This window comes from Danio rerio, chromosome 4 (assembly GCF_052040795.2).
Source record: "Danio rerio strain M-AB ecotype USA chromosome 4, GRCz13ab, whole genome shotgun sequence".
NCBI lineage: Eukaryota > Metazoa > Chordata > Actinopteri > Cypriniformes > Danionidae > Danio > Danio rerio.
The window spans coordinates 33,236,790-33,258,236 of NC_141024.2; the positions used below are offsets into that span (position 1 = coordinate 33,236,790).

General features: G+C 34.5%; 1 protein-coding gene across 2 annotated transcripts; it reads left to right on the forward strand.

Annotated features, from left to right (window-relative positions):
- Window positions 1–1,532: 1,532 nt before the first annotated feature.
- Window positions 1,533–16,929, forward strand: LOC137489470 (uncharacterized). 2 transcript variants are annotated; one of them, XR_015483420.2, is made up of 4 exons: window positions 1,533–1,562; window positions 2,002–2,151; window positions 12,106–14,418; window positions 14,500–15,773. XR_015483420.2 is itself a non-coding variant. In XM_087249185.2 (3 exons), the coding sequence occupies exons 2-3, from the start codon at window positions 2,067–2,069 to the stop codon at window positions 13,068–13,070; spliced, it is 1,050 nt and encodes a 349-aa protein (XP_087105311.2). In that variant the 5' UTR covers window positions 1,533–1,562; window positions 2,002–2,066; the 3' UTR covers window positions 13,071–16,929. The 2 variants fall into 2 exon arrangements, 1 of the variants encoding a protein (XP_087105311.2); XM_087249185.2 differs by having other exon boundaries at window positions 12,106–16,929.
- The last annotated feature ends 4,518 nt before the right edge of the window (window positions 16,930–21,447 follow it).

Here is a 21,447-nt window from a genome sequence, read left to right on the forward strand (position 1 = left end):
ATGAACGAATGTGCGGATATAAAACCAACTTTACCTCTATGGAAGAAGGTCTGGATTATAGAGCTATCTTCAAATGTCAGATGTTGAGCTATTTCTAGAAGAACAGATCATGAGTCTGAGATCACACATCCACAAATCACCAACCAGTCTCTGCAGACCACAAAATCACACACACAAAAAAACAAGCAGATCCAAGTACAACAAGAACTATTAAATGGTTTATATAAAAGGGTTGTAAAAGTTTTCAAGAATCAAATTTCTGTTTTCACTAATACTGCAAACAACTGAGCCACTACTGAGTCTCTTCTGTTATCAATTAGTTTTTTTTATCAATATGCAAATTAATGGTAAAATAAACAATTATTGTCCTTCAAATTAAACTAAATTGTCTAATGAATCTTTACATTCATTGTAGGAAATGTTGGAAGCAACCCAAGTTAAACACCTTGATAACACTGTTTTATTTTTCAGAATAAGGTAAATAATTAGATCAGATGTTCACATAAATGTACAAATACTCAGGGCTGTAGTTTTATTTCAAACAGTCAATGAGCTTCATTATATGGATGTTTAAAGGATATCCTTTATAATACTGAGACAGATATTGCCAAAAGGTTGTGTGTGTGTATGTGTTGTAACATAAAAAACATGAACTAATAAACAATAAAATAGTAAAAAAAAAAAAATTAAATAAGAATGCATATGTTCACCCTGTCAAGGATGGATGTGTGACCGGGTGGACATAACAGGGAGGACATTTTTGGCAAAAGATATCATTTATTCAACACAGGTTGTAACTGCTGCTAAAGTTTAAAAGCTACATTTTAATATCTGAATTAAAAAAAAATAAATAAATAAATTTCATGAATATTTCACTCTGACAGGGTGGACATGTTAAGCTTGACAACATTCATTTTCAAACACAATATGAGGAAAAATTGGAAACATAAGTGTATTTACTGATATTTACTGTGTGCACAGCAGATGTTTTCACCTCCTCTGAAGAAAAGCAAATTGGGCATGAGAATGCCAATGAGTACATCAGAGGATTTCTTAAAGGGGCATTTACCACATCAGGACATGGTGGACAGCAATTTTAAGGACATGTGCAAAATGATTAATGATATTATTAAAACAAAATAAAAGTTCTTAAATGACTTTTTTTATCAAATAACTTGTTAAAAATAAGAATATTTTAAAAATCTTTTTAATTTTATCTAATTTACCTACTTTTTAGAAGTTGTCTGAGCAGTGTGTGGGACATGACAAAATCACATCCATTAAATGAAAGAAACGGCAAAAATTGACAAAATTTTCTGCTTTAAACTCTTAGTCTTAGTGGATTAAAAACGTTTTTTTTAATGTCTTAGAAATGTTTAGAGTAAAGGTTTTGATCAACTCCAAATACTGAACATATGTGTGTCTGTGTAGAAATGTATCAACAAGTCATAACTGCGCCAGTAAGTAACAATAAAAAGCTAAACAAAAAGACTTTTATTTTGGCGTGGCGTGTGACGTCATAAGGCGGCGCCGCTCCTGCGCTGTGATTCCACTGGAAAGAGGTTTGTTTTAAAGCTTTTACATGAATATAAAGCGATTGATTAAAGTGTCACGTTTTTACCCAAAAGTAAATTATGTACCTGCCATTAACAATATCATTTTAACTCTTTATACAACGTAGTACTCATTTACTCACCGTAATGAGGGCTAATGTTTAAATAAAGCAACAGAAAAGTCTGTAAGTGTTTTAATGAAGGTTTAATTTATTAAATAGCATAATGTCATTTCATTCTAAGTATACATCACTATAAGAAATAAAGTACTAGTTTTGTTTGGGTCATTTGTGGCATTTTGTTTCTTGCTCAGACTTACTCTTTTACCTGATTTCTGTTTGTTAATTACTCTCATATAAAGAAACTGTTGAAGAGAAGTTATTTTGTTTCTGTTCATTGTTTTATTTATTTAAACAGGGCATTTTAATGTTTTGTTCATTTTAAACAGAATAAAGTGTCCAAACACAGAGAAAAACTCCTGCTGAAGCGACTGATCTCCACACTGTTATAAAGATGGCGTTTATTAAAGAGGAGAGTGAAGATGTGAAGATTGAAGAAACATTCACAGTCAAACAGGAAGATCTGCAGGAACAAACAGGTTGATTTTCATTCTCAAAGACCAACTCAGTCATTTGATCCTCATTCAGATATATTTTAATAATAAGAATACTAAATTAAATCCATCTTGCAGCCCTGAGTGTGCTGCCTAGTTCTCCTAAATGCACATAAACACTCATTGAAAGACAGGAATGAGTTTCTTTCTTGTTCTTATCTCTTTTTGTAATTTTTTTATGTATTATTAGTCTCTTATTTTATCTACCTTCTTGAGTTTATTGCTTTTCTTGTTCTTCTACTGTTTGTAAAGCATCCTGGAGCACTGGCACTATATAAAATAAATAAAAACTATAAATTAAAAAAAAAAGTTTAACTGAGCTGAAGATATTTGACCTACAGTATTCTCATAGAAGATATCTGCTATTATGGTAGTGTTGGCTTACCACTTTTCATTTGCATATGTCACGTTGATCACAATTTCCTTTTTTCATCAACTTCTTTATGGGTTTAAACTTGTTTATAGTAGTTTTTCCTAGTTCTCACAGATATTATCTGAGTTAGAATTACATCTTTATTATAATAACTAATTTCCAGGGCTATTGTGTTTAAACAGGGTTTCTGCAGGGTCTTAAAATGTCTTAAATTCTAAAATCTAAAATTTTAGGTCTTAAAAAGTCTTAAATTTACTGAAATGTTGTGTTGTAGGTCTTAGATCTTGTTTTAAACAAATCTTTATTTTCATTTGTTCATGTTTTGCTACCCAATCTGGCCAAAACCCATACAATCACCACCAATCCATCTCAATAAAACTTCAAAAAGGTCATTTTAACTCTATTTATCATAATGGTTTAATTATTTAACGTACAATAACATTTGTTTAAACATGTTCCATGTATTTACTGCTGAGGACATCGACCTGGACAGATTGTTGTGCAGAGATTTAGTTTATTATAGTTTTTAAATCTTTTAAAACATTTGATCATTTTTTATTATTTTTTCAAAGAAAGTTCATGTTTGGAAAAGTATATGGATATAAGTAAAGCTTGCTTGTTTTTACACAATAATTACAATCTTTTGCTAATAAATCTATAAAATATTGTGTTTTTATTATTCATTTATTATTGTTTTATTAAATGTATAAAATTATAATATTTTTTGATAGGGCAAGTAAAAAAAAAATTCCATCTGGTCCATTTGAAAAATTCCTTTGTCTTTAGCCCTTTATGAGTCTAAAATTTCATTCATAATGGTCTTAAAAATGTCATAAAAGTCTTGCTTTTTACTTGGCGAAACGTGCAGAAACCCTGGTTTAAATTATATTATTTATATTAACTTATATTATTTCATTTTTAACAATCAATTAAATTACACAGCGGTTTTATATCAAAAGTTTATAATGATATGAAATATACTACAGTTTGATGGTAAAATATAACCCTTTAAGTGATGTCTGTTATTTGTTTCAGTATTCAAACATTAAATAACGAATGCAGCAAGTGAAATAAAAAATGAACTTGAAACAACACATATATAGCAGGATTTAAAGCATAGAAAGGACTATTATGTTTAGCATAATGCTGCTCTTTTATTTTTTGTATTTCATTTTATTAAGATAACGAACAAGCTGTAGGCAAATTATTGCTTGACGTTTTAGAAAATATTTGCGTAACTATATTAAAGATCCCAGAGAACAAAAAACAAAAACACAGAAACATGTTACATGCATAAATGTCAAGCGTGTGTATAACTGAATCATATAATGGCCTGTAGCTGAAATGATGAAAATTGCTCATTTGATTTTTATAAAACATTTGTCAAAACCTAGTAATATTTTTGAGTAAAAGCAATACCGACATTTAAGAATGCATATTAATTTAATTCATTCATTTATTTGACTTGTTTATGGGTGCATATATAGGCTATAATATAAATCACATAACAGTACTTTGGACAGTTACAGTGCCACTCCGTAAAGCTTTCAAGCAAAGTCCTAAAATATTATGAAGAGTTGACTTTGTAGCGTAGACTTTTTGACGGCCGACACTACAACACGTCGTAACTATCCTTCAGGTGGTCTCGCTGGTATCAAATTAACAAGCCGTCTGGGCTTTGAATTAAAAAGTGCAGTTATTTCCTCGTTGTCAAAAGAGTTAGCATGTTCGTGTTCCATGGATATAGTGATGGTGTTGTGGAATTTGGACATTGATGATGTTAAGCGTGTCTTTATTCGCTTTACTTGATGTGCAGCAAAAAAAAAAAGTCTTTCAGCAACAAATGCAGTCGTTGGTAAAGTTGTCTCCCAAATCAGAGTGAGTTTTGTGCTGTCAAATGCAGCGCTGAGTGCAATAAACTTACATTCAGTCAGGCAAATTAAAAGTCTCATTGCCTCGTCAATCAAATTAATCAAGCTCTAGCCATGAATAAAACAATAGGCTATTTTATTATTTCTAAGATTTTAGATGACTGGTTCGTTATTATGTCACACATTATTGTATTCACGTCAATGAAATAATAACAATAATAAATAAAATATCTTCGTAAGAATGTGATGAGTTATTCACTTCTCTGCCTGAATGGCAGGGGAGAGTCATGAAATTTCTAAGCCAGTGGTGCTCAACCCTGTTCCTGGAGATCGACCTTCCTGCAAAGTTCAGCTCCAACCCTGATCAAACACACCTGAACCAATTAATTTTGACCTGAACAGCCCTTGATAATTACAGGCAGGTGTATTTGATATGGGTTGCAACTGAAATCTGCAGGGAGGTCGATCTCCAGGAACAGGGTTGGTCACACCTGTTCTAAGCTAATACCCTAATACTAGCATTCTGGCAGATAACCTACTGCACCTTTAACAGCAGCTCAGATTAGAGACTAGAGGGTATTCCAGAAAGCTGGGTTAACTTCCCATCTGCTAAATCCTGAACTCTCGGTTGAGTAACCCAAAACCTGCTTACCGTGAGTTATGTCGGTTCTAAAACGGCTGATAAGAGTTAGTTAAATCAAACTCCTGAAGATAACAGTGGGTTAATGCATGCGCACGGCGCATACCTGAAGGCATTCTCAGCAGATCGCCAAATTCACAAGATACCATAGATAGTCACGGTGAGTAAAAAAGACCAGCGCACTTTACAGAGGTGGAGGTTTTAATCACAGATTACACATCTGCATCAATGAAAGAAATATAATATGAGAAATAGATAAGAAATTAAAAAATAAATAATAAGAAAATTTGTTACTTCATTAAATTACACATGCCACCCTCCCTTTTATTGTAATGAAAAATTTAACTTCTCTTTAACAACCTTTTTTAGTATGTTATGTAACCATTCATGCATTTAATTTTCCTGCTATTAATTTCTTAAGACCTCAATACAAATGTGTATTGACTAATAAGGCTTACAGAAATTGTAATCCAATTCTGGAGCTAGAAGAACTCTATCCAAAGACATAATTAAACAGAAACATTCTCTGAAAAAATATTATTTGATTACTTGAGCTGTATTACACACTCTAGAATATTCTTTCTGTCATGCAGCTAATATAAAGGAGGCTGAGGCCTGTCTAACTGCTGTGGACCACAAGGTGGAGGAGCTGCTCTGTCCTTTAATAAAGGCTCATCAGTGGTTGAGTTCTTTGACTTAAACCACACAATCTGTCACTGTTGTAAGTGATTGTTGTCTGGTAGTTTTAGGTTATTTTTTGCTTTTTTTGCATGCAGACAAAGTTATTTCTGCCTCAACTAACAAGCAGTGTAAGAATTTGTCTGCTGAGGTCACTGAGGTTTCCTCTGGATAAGGCTGCAGGTAGGGTGTCATAATATAAGGCAGAAAAGGGTATCCTCTGTCCTCCAGCAAGTAACAATGTAGTGCCCAGTAATGATTCAATTTTATAATACAAATTTAGTTAGAAGGAACATTGTGTAAAGCAAAATTTGTTTTTTATTTTACTAAATTTGTATTATACACTTGAATCATTTGCTCCCTGAGATCAGCCATTTAGCCTCAACATAGTGATGAGGTGGGGTCACCACTCAAAACAGTTCAGTGCCAGGCATACTGTACAGATGGTCCTACACGCTATTGCCACATTGTACAGTTCCCTAAAATGCCCTGATGTGAAAACAAAGAGCTGCACTGTATGTTTTCTATGGTAAGCGCAGACCCGCAGTTTGTTTGTTAAATGCATTAACGATTCTTTTGAAAAACTACAATGTTCATTCAAATATACAGTTGGCTATGTAAAGAACTATGCACTTATAACTAGGGTTGGGTATCATTTGGTTTTTTTTTTCCGATACCGGTGCTAAATTGATACTTTTAAAACAGTACTCATGCCAAAACAGTGCCTGAACGATAACTTTTAGCCACAAAATTAATCGATTAAAAAAAAAAAAAGAAATTATATATATTTATATATATATATATATATATATATATATATATATATATATATATATATATATATATATATATATATATATATTCATTATAATTGAGCAATATAAATATATATTTATATTAGGTTTAAAGAAAATATCAATTCATATTTTATATATTTGAATTGCATTCATATATTTATTTTGATCATTTGTTTGTTAGCATAAATGCAAGATTTGCATTATGCTATTAACGTTACATTAGCTTACTGCTAACCTGTGGAAAGGCTGTCATCAAAATTAGGGAACACCTTTTTTTCTGGGTTTGGGGCTTGTGACTACTTTGACATGGACATCAGTGATCTAATGATTTGCCCTAATCTAAATAAGACAATAATATGATTTAGATGTTTACAGCTTTTTAAATGTTACATTCATGATTCCCAGTTACATGTTATAGCACATTGACCAGTAACATCATTGTGTCACCAGCCTAATGTTTACTCCGCAGTTTGTGTCTGTGGTCCTTTAGGATAATCAAAAATCACTGTTTACATATCAGAGTATTGTCTTAATCATATTAAAATCAGAGTATTGGTGTCCATGTAAACGTACTCAAATATTGTGCCAGATGATGTCACAAGCTGTTAAAGACAGTCCATTCCTCACCTTTAAGGTGATTCCTTGAGCCCTTACATTTCATAAGTTTGATGTGTTTCTCACTTACACGCAACTTTTGTAAAGCATCTGTTGCATGTTGGTGTTAGAATCCTTGCTTGTTAAATAAAGCCATACTGTAGAATGCTTAGTTTAAGCAAATTAGATGAACGCAATCATACGTATTGATGAAGTGAGTCGCTCGCCACATGCGCCGTACTGCACGCTTTGCCTTCTATAAGCTACAATAACAAACGCCTGACATCCGTATCCCTAAAAGCTGTTTAGAATTAAACATTTAGAGGTAGTATGACACAACGCTTACTTATGAGTGCCTTTAATGCACCCCTTTGTGCTTCTTAAGGGTGTCACACAGTAGATGCGCCACTCAGAGCCATGGCATGGCGTGCACATCACAGTTGATAGTATCACACACCAGACGTGCACATTCGCATGTTATTTAACCCTCCTGTCGTGTTCGCATCCTACCCCTTACTTTAGTGTTCCCGGTCAAAATTGACCGGTCTGTTTTAACTGCTCTTATATTAGCACAAAGATAACTTTTCTCCACCAGATTTTTATTCAACATTCTTCAGCTGTAAACAATGTCTCAAAGTAGTGTTTACATAAATTTACAGAATTAGACATAAAATAACTGATGAAAATAAAAATAGGCGCTGAAAATATATTACAAAATGAACAATAGATGACTGGAATCAAAATACTTTGTTTCATTACTAATAGACAGCTAACTAAGAAAACTATCACAGGGTCTGACCAAAGAAATTTTAATTTTAATCCATCTGAATGATTTATCAACCAGCAAAGCACGAACAAAATGCTGTCCTTTTCTGTGTTCTGAGAGATCAAATTTTCAGGCCTTCAAGTATACTAATATAGGGAATAGTGACTGAGGCTATATATGGTAAGCATGACCACACAACTAGCTCTAGTTATACTTTAGCCATTTTTGAGCGAGATAATAATGGTCTAATATAATAAAATAATTGTTGCTAAACTAAAAGTGCTCCTGCTAGACTGAGAGATTGGCTAAACGAAAGAAAGAAAGGAAACAAGATTCCTTCTCTGTGTTTTTTCCAGAGAGAAAAATAAATAAATAAACAAAAAAAATAAAATAAGAAATTTAGAAAGAGACACACAGATGGATTCACATAACAGACACCTGTTTAGTCTGTGTTATCAGGAAGTTGATTCATGTTAGAGGACCCAACACTTTAATAGCAATTCATAACTTACTGCTTTAGTAGTTAATCCATATGAATTTGTATGATCTCATTCATATAGTTTTGTACAATTTGCTTATCTCCTATGACAATTGGGTTTAGAGGTTGGGTTGGGTGCCATGCCTCCTTTTATAATTCATACAATTTTGTATGACTGATCTCATATGAATTAGCCACTAAACTGACAAAACGTAAAATAGTTATGTTTATTTGTGAGATCAGGCTGGAGGATCAGCACATAAGCGCGTCAAAGAGATGTGTACCTGCAAAAGACACTGTTCAGTCTGAAATGAGTGAGTGAGTGAGTGGGTGGGTGGGTGAGTGAGTTGAGGTTGTGTGTGGATGGATGTTTTCTGTCAGATGGATGAAAATAATCTGGATACGGCTGATTCCAGCGTTATGGACGTGACATTAGCAGTAAAAAAATTAAACGTATATTCTCAGAGAAGGTATATGTTAACAGTATATTGAAATATATGTTTATATTTTTCTTACCCCTTAACCATGGAGCTCAGGCATCAAAAAAATATCAGTCTATGCAGGTGTTTTATATTTAAAATGACGGCAAAATGAATGTGTTACGGACGTGACAAAAAAAGACATGAGTTTTGTGAGTTGACATACTTTGTGAAAATTCTGTGAATGAAAATGCAGAAGCCAAAAAAATATATAACGGTCAAAAGGATAAGGGTTGGCTCTGCATGGGACATATATAATTAATTTTATTTAGTTTTTCATTTTTGCATTAATGAGGAAAAACTATCGTTACGGACGTGACTTGTCTTCGTTACGGACGTGACTGCTCTGAAATTGACAGTTGACACATTATGAAAATCAGATAAATGCTTTTAAAACTTGACCAAAGACCTATTTGTGGATATCTGTTGGGTGTGTAAACCAATAAACTTTAACCTCTGAGACATCTGAATGGTAAGGTTGCACAATTAATCAAACTTAAATAGATATCACCTTGTTATATTTAATTCGTATTATGGCATGTGTTTTGTTAAAGGTTAACGCACGTTCGAATGTTCAAAACTCAATTCGGTAACAATGTTGCATGCTAACATCGTGCTTTTTTACTCTGAGTAATATACAATTGATAATAAACATAATCAGCTATAATGGGCCTATGTTTAGCAGGCTCCTAAAGTTAGTGTTTCCAGACAAACTTGAATTAAATCATTGCCCGACTGTTGCGTAAGACCGTGTCCAAATTTAATACTCATATAATGTAGTTAAAGCTTAGATTAATATCAAAATTTTATTCTTATTTTATTCTTATTCTTATTAAAATAAATTTAATAAGCACTCAAGCGCATTTGCCGGGTGCTGGAAATCTTTGAAAATGTTTCAATTTTAATGTAGGCTATAGCCAATTTTTAAGCTTTGAAAGTGCTTAGATTTTGGATAAAGGGCTTGGAAAATGAATTGTGTTGCTTTGATAAATTTATCTTTATAAATAGTTATTTAATTAATGAAATAAAAAACATATTTATGCTCTGCATGAAATAAAACTCCGCTGTGGCCTGACCCACGGCGTGCGCATTTTGAGCAGTGGGAAAAGACCAAATGCATGGAGGTTATTGATTATGCGCCTTGCGCGCCTCGCGTTTTGTCATTGCGCGCTTTGTGCGCTCCAGAAGAAAAGCATGTTACCTCAGTGGCGTCTTTCATTCTTCAATCAAACGAAAGCAGAGGCGGGGTTTCCTTGGAGGTGACAGCAGTGTCAAGATGACTACGGCAAACTTTTTAATCACAGAGAGACTTGTGGTCGCTGTTTTAACTCATCCAAAGTTGTATGACTTTACAAATCTTGAATTTCATAATGTTATTTAAAAAATTCAATTATGAAAACATTGACAGCAACACTAGCGCACAATAGACCAGCTGATTCAGTTGTTATCTATAGTGACATTCAAAAGAGCACCGTGCTCCTTTTCTTCTTGTCAACATAAAATGCATTGCGGAGCGCCTCACGTCTCTGGAATGAAGAAGCGCGTTAGTTGTGATCGGCTTCTATGAGCAACACATATTTGTTAACTCGCATGACAGTTACACGTGCAAACACACGTGCTTACAGATGTTTTTTGCCAAAAAAGCAAAATGAAAGAAGGATATTCTGGCCACAGTTTGACACAGGAGTTGACGAACCAGCGCTGATCCTAGTCGTCTGTGCTGCCTGGAGCCGCGTCATTAACTCAACTAGGCATATTCATGATTTAGTGCAGACTACAATCAACAAACCACCCTTTTTTCCATTTGGAAAATAACAGTTATTAATAGTTCTTATATACATTTTAAATAGCCTAATCTACAAATCAAACAAAGACAAATATTTTATGATAACTTCGCAACCAAACTGATGCTTTCATTTTACAGCTTATAAAACATGTATGCAAATTAATGCAGTATCACATGTAAATAACAAAATTGTTAAATGCTTAGCCTGTACTTTACAAAATGTATAGGTTCAAAGCCTTATGGTTCATTGTCATTATCTTTCACTATAGGCAGCGCGTGCGCACATGAACCGCAAGTAAGACGGAGGAAATAGGTTGTCATTATGGCCAATTATGGCAATATGTAAAATGTTGTTTTCTTATTAAACATTTATTTCTGAAATGTTACTAAAGTGGTTTATAGTTAAATGAAATGTTCAGTTCTTGATATAACATATGGATGTTATGTAATGTAAGTCAGTAATTGTAATGCAGCATCATAATGAACAAATATGCGCTAGTCATTGGCTTATTTTAATAAGGAATTCAAAAATGGTCACGTCCGTAACGCAAAATTGTGGTTGTTTAGAGCAAAGACCTGAAATGAGTTGGCGATCATAATTAGTATGGACATATTTTGGCTTTGTATACAAAGTTTCATTTTATTTGTTATAATATTTATTCCACAATATAAACTTTTTCATTAAATCGTTACGGACGTGACACGTGACCGAAGCTGCGTGATGTCTTAAATATGTAGCTCATAAATCAAAAGGGCAATAATGTTATGAAAAAGTAAGGGTAATTATTTATACTACAGACTCCAATCCTTCTGCAGAATGATTACTGTTAACATAAAGCATGGAAAAGGTGAGTCTTTAACCCCTTTTTTGAAAGCACGAAAAGTGGTTGGATGATAATGAAAATTACCATTGGCACAATCCTCATATTTCATGGATAAACAAAACAATTTCCTTAAAAATTCAACAAGAGCACATCATAACAATAAAATATAGACCTTAATAAGCAAATTGAAATAGGTTTTGTTATTTTGGTCAAAAGTTTATTTTTTCATGATAAGGTTGACATTTTCATGGAATTGCTCATACCTATTTATTTCCTATGGCGGTCACTTTTGACCGGGAACACCACAGGTGTTACAAGGTTGATTAAAACACTCAAAATTCAATGAAAGAGGTGCTCATCACTTTTATATGTTCAAGTGCATAGTGTGGGGGATTTCATAGGGCCATGAGGCAATCAGATGTAAAACACAATATTTATGAGTTATTTAAGTTGTAAATCGGTCAGGTTTGACCCGGACACGACAGGAAAGTTCAAATGAAACTATTTAGATGGCGCTCTGTGGCATGGCAGAAATATGAATAGTCATGAGTCGTGCCTGGGCGGCGCGGCGCGGCGCGGCGCGGACACTTTTCAGCTTTTGATGAGAGTTTTTAAGACTTAATGAAAAATAATGTTTTATTTATTTATTTCAGACCTAATTGAAGAGATTAAGGTGGATAAAGAGGAACAACATCATGTCAAAATTGAGGAAAAAACTCATTTACAGACTGATGGTATTTTGAAAAGGAGAGACAAGAATCGTTTCACCTGCACTCAGTGTGGAAAGAGTTTTGAAAAACAAAGCTATCTTAAAATTCACATGAGGATCCACACTGGAGAGAAACCATTTACATGCACTCAGTGTGGGAAGAGTTTTAACTGCTCATCACACCTTAAACTACACATGAGGATTCACACTGGAGAGAAACCATACACATGCACTCAGTGTGGGAAGAGATTCATCCGCTCATTCGCCCTTAATAAACACATGATGATCCACACTGGAGAGAAACCATTTACATGCACTCAGTGTGGGAAGAGTTTCAGGCAATCATCATCCCTTAATAAACACATGATGATCCACACTGGAGAGAAACCATTCACGTGCACTCAGTGTGGGAAGAGATTCATCCGCTCATCATCCCTTAATCTACACATGAGGATCCACACCGGAGAGAAACCATTTACATGCACTCAGTGTGGGAAGAGTTTCAGCCAATCATCAACCCTTAATAAACACATGATGATCCACACTGGAGAGAAACCATACACATGCACTCAGTGTGAAAAGAGTTTCAGCTACTCATCACACCTTTATCTACACATAAGAATCCACACTGGAGAGAAACCATTCGCATGCACTCTGTGTGGGAAGAGTTTCAGCTGCTCATCATCCCTTAATCAACACATCAGGATCCACACTGGAGAGAAACCATTCACATGCACTCAGTGTGGGAAGAGTTTCAGCCGCTCATCATCCCTTAATCAACACATGAGGGTCCACACTGGAGAGAAACCATTCACATGCACTCATTGTGGGAAGAGTTTCAGCCGACCATGGTCCCTTAATTTACACATGATGAGACACACTGGGGAGAGACCATTTACTTGCACTTAAGCCACGGTCACACTGGACTTTTCTCCCCATAGACTTCCATTTATAAGCACACACATGCATCGGATCGGAAATGGAAGTTCGTGTGTCAAGTTTCACAGTTCACTGCATTGCAAAGTTCAAGCTTGGTGAACTCTGACCTGCGTAATTGCATAAGTTGACTGAGTGAGACCAATCAAAGATCAAAACATGAACTCTCTGGATAGAAATGTAAAATATGGACCAATCACTCACTTTTTTTTAATGTCTAATCATCTTGTTTAATCCGCCCCTTTTCGCCGCACCGTTCAACAGAATATCGCATGCATAAACTCTAGTGTGACCACAGCTTCGGTGTGGGAAGAGTTTCAGTAACTCCTCAGACCCTAATAAACGCATGAAGACTCTCACTGGAGAGAAACCATTCACATGCACTCAGTGTGGGAAGAGTTTAAACCGATCAGCAAATCTTAATAAAGGCATGAAGATCCACACTGGTGTGAAAGACTATATGTGCTTTGAGTGTGAGAAGACGTTTATTACAAACTGCACAAGACGTTTCATACTGGAGAGACTGTGCAAGTGTTCACACTCTGACGAGGTTTAATCAGTTAACACATCTGAAAACAGAAGAGGATTCACTGGAAAGAAACTGTACAGATCTGATCAGTGTTTACAGAATTTCACTCATTTGGTTCAAAATGTTTGAAAAGGCTGAGTGATGATTTACTGTTTTCCAACACTCCTACACTGCAGTAGGTGGGGTTGTAAATGTGTTGCACTCATTGCGTTTACCCTAAACACAATGATGGCGGTTGAGTGAAGAACAGTTTCATAAACATCTGGCAAACAGCACCTCTGCGGCTTAAAATCTCTTTGCAAGTGATTGTACAGGTGCGGATACAACTGTACTCCACTCTCCAGTGTATTCATGTAACTAGTGTTGTTTTGGATGATGTTCTCTGTCTGACTCCCTGAATAAGAAACAAATCACTGGGAAGACACCGCACATCAAAGAAGGTGGAGCTCCAGGACGGTTGGTTTGCAGTAAACCAAGTCTTCAAGTTTAAAAAGCCCATTCAATTGTCCTGTGTTGCATCTTTTATTAGTAAAGTTTCTTTACTTTTAGGTTTAAAGGGGTGGTCCACTATGATATCATATTTTAAACTTTAGCTGATGTTTAATGTAGGTGTGTGAACATAAACAACATCTCTGAATGCAAAAAGTTCTAAGTTCAATGCAAAGGGAGACCTTTGTTTTTACAGAGTTAGCTTAGCAAAGCCTACAATGATCAAATTTTGGGGACTACAAAAAATACTTCCAGGCCTTGTGAGATCACAGAAGTTCGTTACTGCGCATCCAAACTGAGCAGGTAAGGCCCTTGGCCAGAGGCCCTGTAACGTTATAGCAGAGATTAAGCTTAAAACGTGTCTAAACGCTGCTATTTCCACAGAGCTTCGTCTGTTTCTGTATTTGGGCTTCCAAAGGACACGACACAAAGACAGAAGTGCTTACAGTTCAATATTAACTATGTTCCAGAGAATTTTAAAATACACAGCAAGCATGATTTGACAAAATAGCTCCAGAATCTCTCCCAGTTCAGTGCTGGATTTGGCTAAAATCTCAAAGCAGAAGCTGTCAGGTACAACCAGTAAGTGTTTTTATTAGTTAAAATTGATCATGACATGTATAGTGTCTAGCGTTAACGGTATGCTGTAGCAACGATGTAAACAATGGGTAATGCTGCTTTGTGGGCAAACGATTTAGCTACAAATTCATATTTATCAGTCAAACTGCTGTGAACACACACACACATTCACACACACTCCACCAGCACGTTCGTGACTCTTATGTGTGTGCGCGTGCGCGACTGGCTGCAGCTTTTCCATGCGTTTCACATCTCAGATAATGAAGTCGCAAAAGATATGTGGATGATTCATATTACACCTGCATATTCCGGATACACGTAAAAGCCATCATGTTATGCGTTGAGTTAAAAAAATAAAGTGCTAGCAGCAGAAAAATAAATCTGTATTTTATCTGTATATAATAAAACTATATTACAGAAAATAACTTAATCCAAGCATCAGAGAAAAAGAAAGTCCTGCGCACATGCGCTTGTTACAGAAAGTTCACACATTTACACACACACACACACACACACACATAGACGCACACGCTATTAAAGGAGCTGTTTACATTTACATTTGTTACAGACAATTGTCAGATGTTATTTTAGAGAGCAGGCAGGAGGTTGACACAGCAGAAAGGCGCATGCTTTCATGGGCGTGACGTGGACCCGATTCGTTAATCGCAGCACATTATAACGATGACCAATCAGAGTCACTTAAGGGCGGGCTTTTCAGAGGAACTAGGAAATTTGACAGTTGTTTTCATGTTAGCTGAGTAGCTGCGTATAATCAAAGTGAGATATATGAAAAAATAAAAAATAACGCAAATTCCTTCAAGTGAAACATGAGCACACATTGCTTTGCATCTTATAAATACAACCAAGCCTTAAAATTACATTGTGGACCACCTCGTTAATGGCTAGAGTGACGTTTCTAATTTGCTCATGTTTTGCTGTGGATATATGAATGGTCTCGTTAGAAAGTTACTGTTCTAAATCATAATTGGTGCATTGCTGGTAATAGTCAAATGCAAGCATTCCCAAATTACTGCCAGAATTTTATAAAAAAAATAAAATAAAAACTTTTGTTTTGTTGACCTGTTGGTTGAGGCTAATACAATTACTCCTGTTTTCCATTGTACACATAGGCCGGTATAAGATTCTGGTATGATAACCTTGGATAAAAAAAAATCAGTTTCTCAAAATTGTGATTACTGCTCTAAAATATATTCTCTTTAAATGTCTGGGAAAAAACAAAACCTTTTCCCTTTTGAGCATGATATATTTTATTTTGAGAAACAATTTAAAGTTTTTTTGGAATAGTAAAGATGGTAATAGTAAAGAAAAAAAATGAATTATTGACTTCTGATTTCTTTATTAGCTTCAAAAACTTCTTTACATTTTAAAATGGCATTTTTGTATATCTTTTGTGCTGGAGATACTGTTGTCCTAAAAAAAAAAAAATTAATAAATAACTTATTAAAAACAAAGAAAAAAATACATATACTGTAGGAACGATATGGCAGAAACCTTTGGCAGTTTAAAACCTTGACTTTTCCAAACTGCGGTATACATTGAAAATGGTTATTGTCCCTTGTCTATTTTATTGTATTGAAACATTAATGTGTGTATAACTATGTAAACCAAACCCTAACACACACACATTTTAATTTCTACTATTGTGTGTGTGTGTGTGTGTGTATATAAACCAATAGATTAGAATAGAGAATGTGTGTATGTGTTAGGGTTAGGTTTACATGGTTATGCTAATAAGTTAAGAGGCATTTAGTCATTTACTGAATTTAGCATTTTTTAGAATAACGCCACAGAATATATTTTAAGTTAATTTACCATTTTAAATAACTATGTCGTAGTCTTAGAATACATAAATGCATTGGAGAATATTTGAGGTATGACTGAATCAAGGGAAATGGCAATATGTGTGGCTCATAATAAATGGATTTGAGTTTCTGTGGTGTTCGAGCGCCGTCTGCTGGTTGATGTTGGTAGCGGAAAGTGTTGCTTTCAGTTTCACTTTCATTTGGAAATAAACAGCGTAAAAGGTTGTGCTAGTAGTTTAGATATTTCCATCAAGGGTAATACCCTGTATGCACAATTTTTGTTAACTGATTTGATAAATGTAACAATTTTTTCTGTTAAAGAATAGTTTTGTTTTGTATAACTGCTCATTCATGATGGCTGATTTCATCAGGAGAACATTATTATGTGATAAAACACACTGCACAAGATTTATATGAGAGAGTCAAAGAGATTTATTTCATTTTCACTATTTTACAAAAAAGAATCAAGACAAAAAAAGACAGATCTTCAAACTGCATCTGTGGTTCTTTATGCTTTTATGTTGCTGACTGAACAGTCAGGCAGCCAGTGTTAGTGGGGCCAGTACAGGCCCGGCGCCAGGATGTCAGAATTGAGGGGGCATTTTAAATCCACAGGGGGGCACTAGACCTGGTGACTGATTTTGCTCTCTTTTGTTCCTTTCATTTAGGCTATTTATTCACCTTTATTATTTATTGCTTTGCATTACTGTTTAAGTTACTGACCTAAGGCAGTAATATACGTTTTAATAGTAATAATAATATGCAGTTTCACCATTACTGATTTTATTAATGATAGTAATGCAACAATACCGCTTATTTAGACGGATCATTGCTTCAGTGCCAAACGAGTGCTTTAAATCATATGTTATTCTTTTTATTTATTTCCATTTTATTTCAAATAACAGGCCTATGAATGTTTAAAGTTTTAAGAAAAGACGTTAAATTATGCCCGGACATGCAAGCTGACCCACGATCAGACTATTCGTATAACCGGTAAATAAATATAGTGAAATCAGCTTAACCGAGTCATCATGCTTCATGTAGCTTATTACCCAACCAACATCAGTGTTAGGAAAAAGCTAAATGTTACAATCTAATGTCATTTAAAACAATTACTTAGTTATATTTAAAGGCATTAGTGTAGCCAGAAAAATACCTAAAAAAAGATACCAAAATTCACGTTATTAACGTGAAAATTACATTTTGGCACGATAAAACGCAACTCAGGCTATATAACTTTTTTCATCATTTTAAATTAAAAAAATAAAGATTTATATTAGGCTATCATAAGTGTGTGTTTTTCGTGATATTGTCCGGTTGTCATTTGTAAACTATCATAAACCATTAGGTTACTAGGCCTACCCGTCGTGTTATTTATTTATTAAGCCTATTTTAATAACTTGTTTTCTGGTTATTTTCATTTTAGGGCCATGAGCTACAAGTCAAAACAAACTCGATATGCTGACTGTATTTTAGCTCTTAAAATATATCTACTATTTATTTTATGTTGTTTAATTTTGCATGAGCAAATAGCAGTATAGCCTAAATTACATATTTTTAAAAGATTATCATTCTGCCTACCTGCAGTGTGTGAGAGGTTTCTCGGTTGATCCGCGGTAAATCCACTTAAGCACGTATACACAAAGCACTATATACCTATTCCATTTATAATACAGCAAACTTGACCTCGCAGGCCGATCATCTTTAAATGCAAAAGGCATTTATTAAGTGTTATAGCTTGACTGCTGCTGCATAATGGGATGTTTCTCTTCACAACTGTAAAAGTGCTTTTTAGCAATGTCAAAATTAAAGCAAACATTCAAAGGGGTTTGCGTTTTGTCAATTTTAGCTTAATTGTAATCATATTAATAACAATAATAATGATAATAAATAAATTTAAATATTATTTATAGTGTAGCCTACTGTGTGACTGTGCGGTGAACTATTTATTTTTATTAGGCTACATCTTCCCGAACAACTAATGTGAAAATGACTGGCAGTTGCGTCTCTTTAACAGCAAATTTCTTCTACGTTTCTTCCTTTTAGAGCTCAAGAGAGTTGTCTTTAAAGAATTAGTTAACCAAAACATGTAATGAATTAAGCTGCTCGTCTCATGTCACCCACTTTTCTCCTTTGTGAGTTGAGTAAGCCTCCATCGCCGTGTTAAAGGCTATTTACGGGCGCACCTGACCTGACGCGGGGACTGGATCTCTGGACTATATAGGAGCTTTAATCTCACCATTTTCATAATTTAATTGCTATGTCATATATTTTAAAATATTGTAGGTTGGAACGACGGGAGTGTTAGTAATTAATGAGAGAAAGAATTTTCAGTTTTGAGTGAAAAATCAAATTCTGGGGGGGGGGTGGGGGGGGCATAAATTCTTTCTGAGGGAGCGCCGGGTCTGGGCCAGTACAAACTGTTTTTTTTTTTTTTTTTTTAATATATATAATTGTCGTTTTAAATGTCCTTTATTCTTGTGATTCAAAGCTGCATTTTCAGCATGGAGATAGTAATAAAAGAAATGAAAGAAAGTAATAATTTGTACAAAATTGCAAGATTTTTATAACATTGTACATGTATTTATAATGTTTTAAGTGTTGCAAATTATTTAGAAAATTATTATTTTGAACTTTCATTTTTATCAAAGTTTCACAAAACTCGGATGGAGATTTACAATTCAATGTAAGATTTACCAAACAGCTTTATTACAGAAAGTAAATTAAATAAATTACAGTAAAAACAACTTAGTTACTGAATTGTTCATTTAAACTGACTTTAATTCAGTTGTTGTTCAGTAGAACAGTTGTTGTCATCTGATAATCTAGGTGCTCATTCCATTTGCAGGATTACATGTTATGATCGTGTTTATGATATCTTTTCTCTTCCTAACATTCTGATGAAAAATAACAGGTCACACCTGATGCCAACAAAATGTCTTTTGCTAACATTTCATCACTTTGGAATTATAAGGTTCTATCTGCGTTCTGAGGGATTTTGAGATATTGAGCTTCAAAGTTTTAGCATTCCATAGTAAGCAGTATGTGTGTAATATTTTTTTCATTATTTTTTTAAAAATAAAGCCTTAATGTAAACCACTTATGAAAAACATCCTAAAATGTAAGCCAAGTTGTCATTTTTATAAGAATATGTCAATAACTCAATTTTGTCAAAAATGTCAGATAGAACCTTGGCTGTTTTTTTTTTTTTCCTCAACTCTCGCAAGAATTTGAGAAAAGTCTTCTACCACATGTTTTGAGAAGTACAAACATTTCAATAGTATACTCTATCATATTTTGATTAAATCAATGGCACTGCTTATGTAATAAAGATCCCCTCTTCATTTACCAGCATCACAAACACACCAGTTAAACTGTCCTCTTGAAAAGAATTGTTGCATCTTTTCCCCCAAACCTGTCATTTCTCATTTGGAAGTATTGTCTGTATTGATAAATGCAGTGTGACGGTTATGGTGACCTTTATTGATAAGACATGGTCTCAAATTAATATTTCTAATTTTGTCTTTACCTTTTGTTACATATTGAGTAACAGTATTTTTGACAATGCTAGTGTGTATTGTTCCTGTGTGTGTTTCCTCCATTATCTATCTCTTTCTCTCTCTCTCCACATGAGCGGAGATCAAGTGCAGCTGTGAGAGGGGCGGCGCCAGCTATAAAGGCATGCCGTTGACGCTCCTCGAGTTCTCTTCCTGTTTCTCCTCGCAATTGTGTGTCTGAGCAGTTCGCTCTGAGTTCTCTGTGCGGCAGTGATCTGTCTGAAACCTTTTTTTCAAAGTAATCTGGTGAGATACTCTGTTAAATACGGTAATAGGACGGTAACCTGCATTAGCGGTGGCTGATTGTGTAATGCCTTTCTCCAACCCTGTTTCAAAGTCATCTGGTGAGAGACTCTGTTAAATACGGTACTAGGACGGTATCATGTGTTAGCTGTGGCTAATATTTACCTTAATGCTAAATGATCAAAGGGAAGGCCCTTTTTCTTTTGTCCAGTTTTCTCCTGTTTTGTGGCTAGTTATGGAGGTTAGAATTATGGAACTTTATTTTTGGTATAGGTAAGAGGTTTAATATTAGGTAGCGTACCTTGTTTTGATAGTCGTTTTGGCCTTTTTGTTCCCTGATTCTGATTTTGACCTTTTTGTTTAATAAATCTGATACCCCTTTTTGACAACTTGGCCTGTGTGTGTGTGTGTGCTTGGGGAGCAGGAACGAGGACTCTGGGTGACCACTTTTTATAGTGGTCATCCTTAAATTTATGTGCGTATCGGGGTGCATCCGCTACGTAACACTTGAGAAAAAAATATTTTTAAAAAAATATATATTTTCATACCCAAATTTTGAACATATCATTCTGTCTTCCTTGATTTCATTTACATGTTTTCGTGGGTTGAGTATACAGACTGTCTTTCCTCATGAAGAAACTACATTTTAGTAAACAACAACACAAAAAATACAATGTACTGTCACAATGAATTAACTAGAAAAATGCATATGTCTCATAATGAGTAACTTACAAACATCCAGTGTTTCTTATGTTCAGGAAAGTTATTATTCCATCATACACATCAAAATTTACCTGTTGATCAAAAACGAAAGCAGTAAATGTACGTTACAACAAACACAATTTTTTAAATGAATACATTTCATCGTACTTCTTGCAGTCCTTGTCGTACGATGTGCTCTTTTGTCCCAGACAATATAAGCCCATGTGATGTAATGACTTAATTGGTACAAATTAGCACTCTTCAGATTCAGAAGAGCTCTGAAGTAGCATTCAGTCATCTACAATGGAGGATATCTTTGACAAATGACACAAGCTGTAATATTCATTCATTCATTTTGTTTCCATTTTCATTTTTGTTTGGTGTAGCAGTCAATTCTGTTCCCCTCAGAATGTCAGTTCCCCTTTACG

Excerpts from the sequence above, each read along its gene's own strand:
- LOC137489470 (XM_087249185.2), top strand. The coding sequence starts at position 2,067 with ATGGCGTTTATTAAAGAGGAGAGTGAAGATGTGAAGATTGAAGAAACA. Across the intron at positions 2,152-12,105 it reads AGATCTGCAGGAACAAACAG|ACCTAATTGAAGAGATTAAG; the intron begins GTTGATTTTCAT and ends TATTTATTTCAG.